The sequence below is a fragment of the Arvicola amphibius genome, chromosome 5 (genome assembly GCF_903992535.2).
Source record: "Arvicola amphibius chromosome 5, mArvAmp1.2, whole genome shotgun sequence".
Classification (NCBI taxonomy): domain Eukaryota; kingdom Metazoa; phylum Chordata; class Mammalia; order Rodentia; family Cricetidae; genus Arvicola; species Arvicola amphibius.
The window spans coordinates 134,878,273-134,892,386 of NC_052051.1; the positions used below are offsets into that span (position 1 = coordinate 134,878,273).

Genomic DNA, 14,114 nt, shown 5'->3' on the forward strand with positions numbered 1-14,114 from the left:
GTGACATAGTGAGGCACAGACTCAAGTAAATGAATAAATAAGTAAGATTGCGGATGTAGTTCAGTTGGTAGAGTTTAGAAAGCACTGAATCACCAAATATCACCTGTGTTGTTTGTTATTTCCCAGCACTGGGGAGCTAGAGATGAAGCAAACAAAAATTTACGCTCATCCACTGTTCCATTGCAATTCAAGAACAGTGTGGCTGAATAATAGCATGTTGAAAACTAGCAAACATGGTAGTGAATATGAAAGACTGGTGTGTTGGTGAGAAAGGGAAAGATGGGAGAAGGAACAATGAGGGATCTACGTGGAGCAGGGAGGCTCAACCAAAGCTTCCCCTCTGTTACATGTACACCTTCCCACACTGTGAATGTGCAGCGTTTATGACTAGCAAGCAGCATAGAGAAGCAGTTTCAGTTTCGCATTCCCGGCAATGACAGGAAATGCAGCTCTCCTTGTTATTTTGTCAAAAAAAAATTAATGAAGTGTCCTGCATTACTAACACTGTTAGAAAAATTCTCACTTTTCTCTCAGAACTGTGAGCAGACAGTGCCCCAGGACCTGACCCAACCTGAGGGAAAACACCAACACCAACAACAACAAAACCAACCTAAATTACAACCCTGGAAGGAGCTCCAGTGGCTCAGATGATGACATTGACCATAGCAGGTGATTTCATTCCTGTTGACTGATCTCTGCCACTTGTGAGCAGGTGCTACAGATCAACAGTACTCAGCCAGCAGAATTGCTTAGGATGAACTGGAGCTCCTGAAAGCAGTTGCCATAGGTGAACTGTGTATTATTTCTCAAAGGACTCAGAGAAATAGAAATTGCTTTGTTTGGGCACTTTACACCCTCTCAATCTCCATGCACAGGGGCTGTTTAATGTATACCCAATGTCCGTAAACTGTAGACTGGCTCACAAAATCAAGAAGGAGGTTCTGAGCCGGGGAAACACGGGGTTTCACAGCTGTAATCTCAGCAGTCAGGACACTAAGGTGGGAAAATCACCAGGAGATCAAGATCGGTCTGGATTACATAGACCTATGGGGATACCGGACCTACACTGTATACAAAGGAAGACACTTAACTCAAAATACTTTTAAAAGACACCATCACTTGAATGAAGAGGCAATTTACAATACTGAAAAAAACTATCAGCTATGTAGTAGACAGGGGATAAGTATCTAGAATCTGTAGAGAAATATTGAACTTCAAGAAAAGTAGAAACCCAATCTAAAAATGGAGCATAAGCTAAACAGAGTTCTCAAAGATGACCTGCAAATGTCTGAGAAATATTTTTTTGTAATTTTCAACATTCTTGTATGTCAGGAAAATACAAGCCAAAACTACTTTGAGATTTCACCTCAGCCCAGTCAGAGTGACTGGAAACACAAGTACAAATGGCAACTAATGCCATTGCGGAAGGTGGGGAAGGAGAACACTCAGTCCCCATTGGTGGGAGGGCAAACTGGAGGAGTTCCTACGGTACTGTGTATGGAAGCTCCACACAAAGAGAAAATAGCTTCGCTACATGATCCAGCTGTGCCACTCCTGCCAATATTCCCAAATGACTTCATCTCCTTCTGTTTACCTACTTGCTTATCCATCATCTACACTCTGTTCACAGGAACCAAGAAATGGAAACAGTCTAGATGTTCATCAGCTGATGGATGCATGCTGAACACGTGCAACTTTACAGATTGAAAGACTTTTCATCTGTTGACAATTTAGAAACTATGAAATTCCTGAGTAAATGGATGGTGCTGGAAACAACCATTCTGGGTGAGGCATCAGAGGCCCAGAGATACAAACATCATTTGATCCCTCTCCTGGGTAGCTCTTAGCTTCTACTCTTCAGATGTGTGTTTCATTTGGAACACCCACAGAGTTTCGAAATCACTATCGTGTCATGGAGTGGGAACTGACATCTGCACAAGAACTCAGACAATGTGTTGTGTTGTGTTGTGCGACTTTAGTTCAGGCTGCATTTGTAGAGTCGGGGATCAGGAAATGTATCTTTCAAGGGCTGTTTTCCAGCATCGTCAGTAAGACACTTCTCCATGTTTCTGTTCTTTTCCAAGCCTCGTTTCACGCTGTTATTTTAGGAATGTCCAGCCTTTTCTGCCAAGTAAAGAAGAGTTGATAGAATACAAAACAACTTTTGGTTTACTTCATTTCCTCTTCTTGGAAATGCGGGTGATTCCTACACTTGATAGCAAATAGATCCATGATCCTCCATGATTGGCCAAAGCACACTGAAAGGAGAGAGGCAGAACCTAGAAGAATCTGTATGTCTTGAAGACAAAGCACGGGTGGGTTTCATGTCAAGAGACTGCAGCACAGTGGACAGTGGCTCCTGCAGCTGAGCTACAGTGAGCGCACACACTGGACTCAGGGTTCTCTGGTAAGTGGACAGGGGCATTCAGATCTAACTTCTAACCCTCACCATCTCTCTTCTCTAAAGAGATGACAGGGAACGGGACATTTAGGAGCATACCCTGAGAGTAGGGATCCTCTGTTTGGAAACTGGGATGCGTTGGTGGGAGGTGAACAGGACTGCATCATGGATGGGCTTAGCCAGTTCTTCAAGTCAAGGTACTTCTTAGGGAAATGACCTGGATACTGATTTTGGTAAAATGTTCTAAATTGTTTTGGCTTATTTCTCTCTCTAACATGGATGGAAATGTCTGCTTCAAGTGATGGAATATCTCTGTAGTGTGAATGAGGTCGGTGTATCTCACCCTCATCTTGCTTCCTCGTTCAGGGTATGCTATTTAGTTCCTTACACCCCGATGCTCTTGCCCACTGAACCAGCCCTCTGGATAATGTTTTATATGAATGCAACGTTTCATTTTTCCATGAATTTTTTTACATATTTATATATTTATGTGACTGCATATTAGGCACATAGGTGGAGGTGAGAGGACAACCTGCCAAAATGAGTTCTCTCCTTACCGTGTGGTTCCCAGAGATTGAACTAGGTTTGTCTAGGTTTGGCTGCCGTCTCAGTGGCCCATTTTATTTTCCTTTGGTAAGTACCTACCTGTTGGGGCCAAGAAGTACAGGTCCATTTCCCACCTTATCTGAGGGTCAGAGCATTTGGGGAATAATAAGCATTTATCATTATCAGTCAGGGGGGTGGCTACCCGGCCTCTATTTGAAATTAAGATAGCTCAGCGCCATCCTGACAGGTGGTCAGGACTGCCAATGTACTTCTGTTCCTTCCACTGTAACTTATGAGATCACTGGGGAGGGGGTGTTTTCTGCCTACATGACCAGTGTCGGTGAGTCAACCCTGACTTGAGTCTTCCTGCTACCTAGGCAACAGAATGCTAATGATGGGAAGTCTCAGGCTGTCATGTTAATGAAGCCTTTGTTACCTTCTCCCCCAGTTTACCTTAAGTATAAAAACTGTGGAAAAATAAATGCAGGTGATTTCAGGATCTGAAAAATCCCTGAAACTCATTCCCAATAGTCTTATGGTTCCTTTCTCTATTTTCCCACTCCATTACCTTGATAAGAAGTGTTTTTGTTGAGGCCAGTCCTCGGGTCCTCAACATCAGGAATACTGGGTAAAGTGGAATTTATGTTGTTGAAGACTGGCAAACTGTTTCTCAACGGGAGCATTCCCAGCAGCATGAGACAAGGTTATACTTGCTAAGCATCTTAAATTAGATTTGAAATCCTTCTCCACCTACTGGGTATGTGAAGTTTTCATTAGAATTCCCCCAGTAGTGACTGTATAGTCAAGTGATTATTTGACATCGGTGTTTCTTTTTGCTAATGTGTCTATTTAAGTTTTAGCCCTGTTTAGAAAATCGAGTTCCTTGTTTTCTTACTATTGAGTTTTAGGAAATCTTTATATGTTGTGCATAAGGTCTGATTCTTAATTTGCAATTTTCCTCCAAATCAATAGTATGTCTTTTTCATTTATCAACTTTCTTTCAAAGAAAAATTTGATATTTCTATTAACTTACTTTTTTCTGCAAGATATTCTGATTGCCTTCCCTATGTCTTCGTGTGAATGACAGCTTTGAATGGTGTTCTGGAAGTTTTGATTATTATGCCCCTACGGAGAACACTAATTTCTTTTTGGCCTAGTTGTGTTTTGTTTCTTTGTTCGTTTGTTTGTTTGTTTGTTTGTTTTGATTTGGGGTTTTGGGTTTTTTCAAGACAGGGTTTCTCTGTAGCTTTGGAGCCTGTCCTGAAACTCACTCTGTAGACCAGGCAGACCTCAGACTCACAGAAATCCGCCTGCCTCTGCCTTCCAAGTGCCGGAATTAAAGGTGTGTGCCACCACCGCCCAGCTATTTATTTTTTATTTTTTATTTTCTGTCTGATGTCTGCTATTTGGTTCCAACAGAACCGCAATATCCCAAGCTTCACCAGTACTAGTTGAAGCTGTTTTGAACTTGCTCCATCTAGTGGACAGCTTTATACTAGTGCGGCCGGCCGCCTATGCCACACTTTTCAAAGCTTTTGGTTTGTACATCCTGTTTATGCAAAAAACCAGACTATCTTAACTTGGGGCTGAGTCCCTCTGGCCTTGGATAACGTTCTGGAATTGTTTCTTTCAACCCCCTTTTCATGACTGATTCCCAAACACCTTCTTTTGCCCGGTGCCCCTTTCCTGGTTCTGGAAATAGAAACAAAGGCTTAAGCATCTGGACTTACTGGGGACTGAAGACACAGAGGGGAAAAACTGGGGACTTGCTCCTACTTGGACACAGTTCTCAGGTCAGAGACAAATGCTGCTTGCTCCCTCAGCTTAGGTGCCTGGCGCTGTTTTTTGGAGCAAAATAAAGGGCTTCTGTTGGAACACTGCCAGCTGCAAAAAAAGCAGGAAGTGCCTCTACTTTAAACAGAGCAAGAAGCTTTTCTTCTTACTCTTCCCCTTGTGCCAAAGAGAGGCAAGGAAAGAGAAAAATTTGAGAAACAAAGTTAATTAAATAAAGGAACAAGGGAGAGAGTAGAGAAGGCATAGAGGGGAAGAGAGAATAGCAAGAGATTAAAAGAAAATTAAAAAGTTTTCTAACCATAGAAAAACTCATAACCAAATCAGTTACTATAAGTAGAATAAAAATAAAAATAAAAATAAACTCTTTATTTAAAAAAATTTATTTATCATTGTTATTTATTTAGGAAAATAAGCTGTTTATTTGAATAGTGGAGTAAAGGCCAAGAGATGGATCTTTCACCCTGTAGGACTGACTGGACTCCATGTCTGTTTATAGTTCCACATTCTGCTTTTTTGTTTGTTTCTTAGCATATATTTTAATTGATTTATTTCTTTAGAATTTCACAGCATGTACCCAAATCCTATTCATTTCCCAGTACTTTCATGTCTGCCCTCCACCTTGTAACACTAGCCAATCCACTATCAACATGGGAAAACCTAAGGGTAGGGTTCATGTGTGTTAATATGTCAGAACCTGACAATCCCCAACCTCAGCTCTCTACCTTTCTTCCTGATCTTCAACTCCACATGCAAAGTTGAAAACATATATGCACAAATACACACACATACACACACACTCATGAATGCACACATGCACACATGCAACACCCAAGCATGCACAAGCGCAGACACAAATGATTAAATAGTTGTATTATTGTTCTTTCCTCCTAATCATTCTAATGAAAACTCAGGAAGTGGAGGGAATCTATGATCAAGTGCATAAAGTACTTGCCATGCATGTATGAGGACAAGAGCTCAATTTTCAGAACCCACATAAATGCTGAGTGGGTGTCCAGCCACCTTGAACTCCCATGCTCAGAAGACAGAGAGAGAGAACAGAATCATAGAGCTAGCTGCCTACCTAGAGTGTGTACATCTGCAATCTCCATGTTCAATCAAGAGACCCTGCCTTGATGAAAAAAGTAGAAATTGAGGATCAGGCCCAACATAAGCCTGACATGCCCACACATGTGTGAACATGCACACTAAACAGAGAGACACATCTTAAATATAAAATAAAATAAAATGCAGGAAGTAAATGAAAATAGTATCTTAGATAGTGCAAACCTCAAAAGAGTCATGAAGCTCTCCTACAGGGTATAAAAGCAAAAATTGTTCTCCAGGACTGGGGATGTCAGGCCAGCGAAGATACCTGCAAATGATGCAGGGGCCTCCAGGGCTGTGACTCTGGTGAATCATTGCCACTCTAAGATGGGCTTTGCAATGACACAGCTGCCTGTGAGTGATCACACTGTGTTTGATAAATGTGCATGCACTTGTGAGGAAGAGAATATGATACAGACAGAGTCATAGATTAAAATAAATAAATTTAAGGGTAGTAAACTGAGGTACTTAAAAGATAAAGAGAGTAAAAAATTTATATTGGGTCATGTAATGATGGAAAATACACAGAGTCTAGATTATGTATATTATTGTGTTTTCTTTGAATTTTCGACTGTTAATGAGCTAACTGAAGAGAGACATTTAATTGTGGGATCTGCTAAGCTAAACCCATATAAAGGTATCTTAACTTCAAAATTCAGGTCTAAGGATATGTTGTTTTGAAAAAGAGGATCTTTTGTTTCCAAGGAAGATGAGAAGATGTGGATTTGTTCTATGTTAATATGGTTTGATCAAAAAAGACCTCCTGAAACAGCTTCAAGGCAACTGGCTGAGATTAAACAACCTCACTGACTACTGCAGCCATGATTTAACCATAATTCTTAATTTTCTCAAGGTCCCCATAAGACCACTGCACTCAACAATCAGCAGGGAGTAGTATAGAAAACTATACCAAAATTCCCAAATACTGTGTATAAATGTTTGTTTTCATTTAAAAGGGGTTGCTTATAAACAGCTGATGGTCACAGTCAATATCTTTCTAAAGAAAGATATGATGTAGAATATGAATAGGATATGATATAGAAATGATAATTTACATTGATATAAATTTCCATTTATTGCTACAAATTTAAGATAATTTCTTATATTGTATATTTCTTTCTATTCTTGTTTGAGGTATTATGTTTGTGTAACTCATTTAAAATAAAAGTATAATTAAAAATGCAAATTAATAGTCATCTATGTAGTCAAACTGTAGTCATATTATACTACCAAAGAATGAAAGTAATCATGAATCATACCAGTCTGTGAACTCTATGAACTACAATGACTGGACAGATAAGACATGCTCTCCAGTGTATTAGTGGCAAGAAAGTCATCCATGTAACTAATTGCTTCCTGATTAGATTCAATAGCGTCTCCACTAAATGAAACCCACACATGGACAAGAACTTAAGGCGAGACAGATTATTGACTCTAGGTAAACATAACTATTGTTATCCTGTTAAATGGGTATAATATTAAGCCATATCCTCTTGATTTATCATTATACCCATAGATTGAGGCATCTCCCAACCTTTATTATGGTTTTTCATATTTGCAGTAGATGAAAACCTATAGAGACCCACAACTGGCCAAAATGCAGAGAATAGGACACTTAACAATATCCAGCCCTGAATGGAATATATATAATTCTAGTTCCAAAGCGCAGGAATGGTTGTTGAAGAGGAGATTAAAGGACTATAACAGCCAGAGTCAGTAGAGTAGACAGCTACAGCGAAACTGTGTCTTCTGGACACAACAAGGCAGCTGGATGTATAAGCTCACAATGGTTGTGACAACATGTGTAAAACCTGTCACGCCCAAACCAGGCCAAATCCATACATTGACAGAAGAGTTGAGAATAAGAATTAAGGATCATGAATCCACAATTGTGAGGAAATAGGTTGTGTCGTGGGTGAGCCTTAACTTGGCATCTGCACACAACCCCAGACAATGTGCTGTGTGACTTCAGTTCAGGCTGTATTTGTGGAGTCAGGGATCCCAAAAGTTATCTTTCAAGGGCTGTGTTCCAGCCTGGTTAGTCAGCTGCTTCTCCGTGACCGCCCTCCATTTCCAAGCCCCACATTCTACACCTGTACTATTTTAGGACTGTCCAGACTCTTCTGCCAAGAAACAAAGGTTTAATGGGATGAAACACAACTGGTCACTTTAGTTTCACTTCCCTTTTCTTGGAAATGCAGCAGGTCTGAAAGCTACTGACCCGTGCTCCTCCGTGATTGGCCAGCACACACCGAGAAGGAGGGGCAGGGCCCTGGAGAGAGTGTGAGTCCTGCTGAACTGTCAGAAACCTGCTGCTTTCCACAGAGGAAGGAGGGGTTGGTTCATGGGAAGAGACTGCAGCACAGTGGACAGTGGCTCCTGCAGCTGAGCTACAGTGAGCGCACACACTGGACTCGGGGTTCTCTGGTAAGTGGACAGGGGCATTCAGATCTAACTTCTAACCCTCATGACCTCTCTTCTCTAAAGAGATGATAGGTAACAAGACATTTAGGAACATACCCTGAGAGTAGGGATCTTCTTAGAAACTGGGATGTTTTGGTGGGAGGTGAACAGGATTGCATCATGCATAGGCTTAGCCAGTTCTTCAAGTTGAGCTAGACCTAAAGGAAATGATATGGGTATTGATTTTGGTAAAAAGTTTAACATTGTTTGGCTTGTTTCTTATTCCTTTCTCTAACATGGCTGTTGCAGCTGATGGAATATCTACAGTGGACCTGAGGTTGCTGTCTGTCATTCTCATCTTCCTTCCTAGTTCAGGGTATAGTACTTAGTTCCTTACACGCTGAGGCCTCTGGCCTGTGGAGAATAGGTCTCTCTGCTCGCCCACTTCTGCCATAGCTGGCTGCAGAGATCTGTGCCTAGCAAATCTTGTTCACTGGGTGTCTTTTTATTGTAGAGAAGGAATGTTAAGGATCTTCACTCCATCTCTGAGAATTTGAGCTGTGTCAGGGTGCGGTGACAGCTGTCATTTAGGCAGGCTTCCCTTTGTAATGCCTGCTGTGTCACAGCCTTCTCGTTCCCTGTGGTCATATTCATGGAAAGACCTTGCAGACAACTGTCACACTGGAGTCTGCGTCACAGATCCAGGAGCTAGAGCTGAAAGAATAAGATGGGGAAAACCTGAAAGATGAGAACAGCCTGTGTGCTTCAGGGACTTTCTGTCTGTGCCCTGTGGGTGACTGTCCCCTTGAACAGGAAATCAGGCTATACTGTTTATTTAATCAGATTTTGCTTCCCTTTCAGGACATTCTCTTTACCCACCCCTTCCTGTCCTGTGCCTGCAGTCAGATTGAACAAAGTTCTACAGCTCTGCTTTCTTGCACAGCTGTCCCCATTTGTCCTGTAGATTGGACAGAGTGTCCTGTGCAGCGAGTCTGCATATGTTTGTGCTCATACACAGTAGGATTCTACTCTCTTGTATTAGACTGTCTTTAAGTTCTCCCAGAGCTCTCGGTACCCACTCTCTATGAATGTACTAGGTCTTCAATAACCTACTGGCCAGGGAAAACTACAGAATAGACACAAATGTTTACAATAGACATCTAGTGTTTCCCTCATAGTCCTCATTCATTGCCTGATGATAAACCACCTTTGCTGTGTGTTGGTCATGGAGAAGTGAACAAGGCAAAAGCACATTCTGATACCTGGGGCTCATTATACTGTGGGAGGCTGACAGCAAGTGAACCCAGATGAATGCACATCATCTGCCAGCAAGTGCTGGGTAGAGCTGGAAAGATAAAGGATGATGGGTGATAGAGGCAGGTACGATGTTATATCTCAATGGGGATGGCAATGCTAAAGCGTGCCTAATTGATGCACAACCTAGATGAGGGTGACTAAGTTAATAGACCTGTGGTTCTGGAGGGGAGACCAACAAGGAAAGGAAACAGTCATTCAGTACAAAGTCCTGAGATGAGAAAATAACAGCCAAGATACATGGCTGTTATTCAGACATGAAAAACCCCAGAAGCGTAATAAAAAGTTCAATTTATGTTGTATGTAGCATGTGCACTCTTTACCAAATTAACTTGCCCTGAGGGAAAGTAGTATCCTAATGGTACATCTCAGAATTGACGGGACATGATATGACTTCAGTGTCAATGGGACAACGCTGGCTGATCATCCATGCTGTTGCAAGAACAATCACAGGGAATACAGTAATGTCAATGACATTATCAAAGTTGGGATTGAGGAGGTCTTGAAGAAGATAACATAGGAGGGATGATCAGCTGTGAGTGGATTTGGAAATAGAACTTACATCTGCAAACTGATTTGATATGGATGAGACAGGAAAAGGCTCCAGGGTGAGAGTGGAGATTTGCTGCTTTCTTAACTGATAGTAACAGCCATTCTGCTGCCATGGGAGGTCTTGTAGACAGGTTTGTGGATAATACAGGACAGAAATATGGTATCTGAGCTAAAAAACAAAATACCCAGCAATCAAACTCAGTTCTTTAGCCCAGTATTTACCCCCTGAGTCATCTTGCAGAACTTGATATTCATTTTTTTGAGACAGGGTCTCAATTAACCCAGGCTAGCCCTTAACTCACAGTTTACCAAGGATGACCTAGAAGTACTGATACTCTTACCTCTACTTCCTGAGTACCAGAATTACAGAGATCCACAAGAACCTGCATTTGATGAGGTGCTGGGGATTGAACCCAAAGCCCTGTTCATTCTAGGACAGCAATTGACCTATAACTGCGGGGCACAGTTAGAGTGCTTTCAGAACATGAAAGGTTTAAAAAATATATTAAATCTATATGACTGAGGACCCTGTAATAGTGTATTGAAGAAATGGATGTTAACGTGGACTTTAAGGATAAGAAGTTTTATATTATTATAAGTTTATATTCCTAATGGAGGTGAGATAGCTCCAAGACTTTAAAAAGACAGAAGGAAAGTAAATCTAGAAAAATTAAGAAATATTTCAGCCAAATACAATAGTTGGACTTAATGAAATCTTCTGGAAAAATCAAGAAAAACAGAAACATTTATGTGATCATTAGAGATTTAGCACTGGTTAAACAATAATATCAAATATCACTCATTATTATTTATTTTTCAGTGTGCAAAATAGATGTCTGTTAAGTTTCCATTCATTTGAAGGCACACACTGTAGGAAGTATGCACAGGTGAATACGATATTTTGGATTTGTTATACAATACTGCAGTCAGGTCACATACAGCGCAATTGCTCATGTTTTTATACTTGTTGATGCTGGCTAAAGGACTCATCTGGAATTTTATATGATTTTGCCTTGCTTTACTTCAGTTATAATATTTTTGTAATTAAGGGTTGAATTGGGAGCTGGCAGAAATTTATTCTAGATTCCTTTTATTGCTTTTATAAACACCATGAACAAAAACATTTTGAAAAGCATATGACTTTGGGGGCTAACACATTCTGATCCCAGTCCATCACTCAGGGAAATCAGGGCAGAAACTCTGGAGGAGCAGAGGCAGGAACAATAGGAGAATGTTGTTTGCTGACTTGCTCCCCATAGTTTGATAATGCTTTCTTAATTTACCCAAGACTGCCAGTCCAAGGATGGTACCACCCACAGTGAACTGGCACTTCCCACATCAACATTGAATCAACAAAGTCAAATCTGATGGGAAAAATTCCTCAAATGAAGTTTTCTTCTCCAATAGGACTATAGCTTATATCTACTTGATCAAAAAAAATAGCACACTAGTCAATAACAGAATGTAACTAAGTTGGCAGCACAGTGAAGCAAAACAGTACTAAGAATGAAGGCATCTGAACCAAGATTAATAAAAGCTCAAGGTCAGAAATTGGGGTTCAACCTGAAGATCTGAAAAGCAAAACAACCAGCTCCTGGCTCTTACCTTGACCTCAGTCTGAAATGGCAATCCTGTCTCCTGGAATTTCAGAATGAGACTGTGTGTTAAGAGCTGTTTTCTCCTGTTTTATAATCCTCTCTAGATCTGGGATTAAAGGCTTGTACCATTATTATTAAAGGCATGCATCGCCTGGTTTCTATGGCAACTAGTGTGGCTGCTAAGATTAAAGGTGTGTATTACCATTTCCTGGTCTGTAAGGCTGACCAGTGGGACTGTTTTACTCTCAAATCTTCAGGAAGTATTTTTTTTTTTTTTTTTGGTTTTTTTCGAGACAGGGTTTCTCTGCAGCTTTTTAGAGCCTGTCCTGGAACTAGCTCTTGTAGACCAGGCTGGTCTCGAACTCACAGAGATCTGCCTGCCTCTGCCTCCCGAGTGCCACCACCGCCCGGCAATTTATTAAAGTACAATTAAAATGCCACCACAGGCATCTTTGATCTTTTGTAACTTACTCTTCCTTCCTTCTTTCAGTGACTTATTTCTTTAATCACGATCATGGGTCAGTCATTCTCTTCTACATCTGAGAATGAAGACCGTGGAGACTTGGAATCCAGTTTTACTGCATATTTTAATAATATTGAAATAGAAAATAAAATCATTCCTCCAGAAATCATCCGTTCTATAAAAAGGTCTCTGAAAAAAGGACATGTTCAGCAGGCACATTATAGAATCATTGGTGGATTAGGACATATTAATTATGCCCCAATAAACATTGCTGTGACAGGAGAGTCTGGAGCAGGGAAGTCCAGCTTCATCAATGCCCTGAGGGGAGTTGGACCTGAAGAGGAAGGTGCAACTCAAGTTGGGATAGCAGAGACTGCTATGAGGAGAACTCCATACAAGCACCCCAAAATTGAAACGTTGACTTTTTGGGAGCTGCCTGGCATTGGAACTATGAACATTCCACCAAAATATTATCTGGAGAAAGTGAAATTCCAAGAGTATGACTTCTTCGTGATTCTTTCTGCCACACGCTTTAAACTACTTGAACTAGACCTTGCCCAAGCAATCAGATTGAAGGGAAAGAATTGCTACTTTGTAAGAACCAAGGTGGACAGAGAAAAGACCTTGCAACTGATCAGAAGCTACTGTGTGAACACATTCATTCAGAATAACATGGATGTTCCACAGATTTTCTTGATTTCTAACCATGATCTATTAGACTATAATTTTCCAGTCCTGATTGACACCCTGATAAAAGATCTTCCTGCTCAAAAGCGCCACAACTTTATACTTTCCTTGCCTAATAATACTGAGGCTGTCGTTGACAGAAAGCATAAATCTATGCAGCAGTTTATCTTGTTGAAAGCCTGCCAGGCTGGAATTTTGGCTACTGTTCCTACAGTGGACATCCTTAGCCTTTCTGATGTGGATGAGTTGGAGGAGTTGAAGGTGAAGTTAAACCACTACCAAGTCCTCTTTGGACTGGATGATGAATCCCTGGAAGTCATGGCTAAGGATTCCCAAGTGCCTGTTGAACAACTGAAAAAAATCATTAAGTCTCCTTATTTGTTAGAAACTAAGAAAGAAGAAACATTGGGAGAAATGTTTTTGAAATATGTAGAGAAATTTGCTTCGGCTAATGGTGGGCCTCTTGCTACAGGGCTTTACTTTGAGAAAACCTTTTACTTAAAACTTTATTTCCTTGACACAGTGACTGAAGATGCCAAAGTTCTCCTTAGAGAGACATATTCAAAAAACTAGTTCAAACTCAGCTCATGCACAGCGACTGACCATAACAAAATCACAAGATCAATGGTTAATACCATGGAGTCATTAGATAAATACCCCCTCTTATATTTTTTCTTTCCACTAACCAATCCACTATCAACCATGAGAAACCTAAGGATAAGGGCCATGTGTGTTAATATGTCAGAATCTGGCAATCCCCAGCTTCAACTCTCTCCTTTCCTTTCTGTCTTTCAACTCTGGTGCGGAAGAGTTGTCTGTATTCTGTCAATCATGTTTTAAATAAACACTGATTGGCCAGTAGCCAGGCAGGGAGTATAGGCAAGACAACCAGACAGGAAGTAGAGGCATGGCAATGAGAACAGGAGTATTCTGGGAAGAAGGAAGTTCTTTCTGAGTCCTGTCCAGACACCGACGAAGCAGGATGTGACCTGTCCCACTGAAAAAGGTACTGAGCCATGTGGCTAACATAGATAAGAATGATGGGTTAACACCAGTTATAAGAGCTAATACGAAGCCTGAGCTAATGGGCCAATAAGTTTATAACTTATGGAGACCTCTGTGTGATTTTCTTTGGGGCTTACCAGCTGCGGGAACCAGGCAGGACAGGAACCAACAAGCAGGCCTTCATGTTACACAACTCCACATGTACACTTGAAAACACACATACACACAATCACACACAGACACACAC

At 40.9% G+C, this 14,114-nt stretch overlaps 1 protein-coding gene across 3 annotated transcripts; it reads left to right on the forward strand.

The window, feature by feature from the left end:
* Nucleotides 1-2,329: 2,329 nt before the first annotated feature.
* Nucleotides 2,330-13,750, forward strand: LOC119814171 (interferon-inducible GTPase 1-like). Of its 3 annotated transcripts, none has more exons than XR_005285370.1 (3): nucleotides 2,330-2,407; nucleotides 8,047-8,272; nucleotides 8,763-9,857. XR_005285370.1 is itself a non-coding variant. In XM_038329583.1 (3 exons), the coding sequence occupies exon 3, from the start codon at nucleotides 12,227-12,229 to the stop codon at nucleotides 13,433-13,435; it is 1,209 nt and encodes a 402-aa protein (XP_038185511.1). In that variant the 5' UTR covers nucleotides 2,330-2,407; nucleotides 8,047-8,272; nucleotides 12,203-12,226; the 3' UTR covers nucleotides 13,436-13,750. The 3 variants fall into 3 exon arrangements, 2 of the variants coding, with proteins under 2 accessions (XP_038185511.1, XP_038185512.1); XM_038329583.1 differs by lacking the exon at nucleotides 8,763-9,857 and adding an exon at nucleotides 12,203-13,750; XM_038329584.1 differs by lacking the exons at nucleotides 8,047-8,272; nucleotides 8,763-9,857 and adding an exon at nucleotides 12,203-13,750 and having other exon boundaries at nucleotides 2,331-2,407.
* Nucleotides 13,751-14,114: the final 364 nt, after the last annotated feature.

Excerpts from the sequence above, each read along its gene's own strand:
- LOC119814171 (XM_038329583.1), top strand. The coding sequence starts at position 12,227 with ATGGGTCAGTCATTCTCTTCTACATCTGAGAATGAAGACCGTGGAGAC.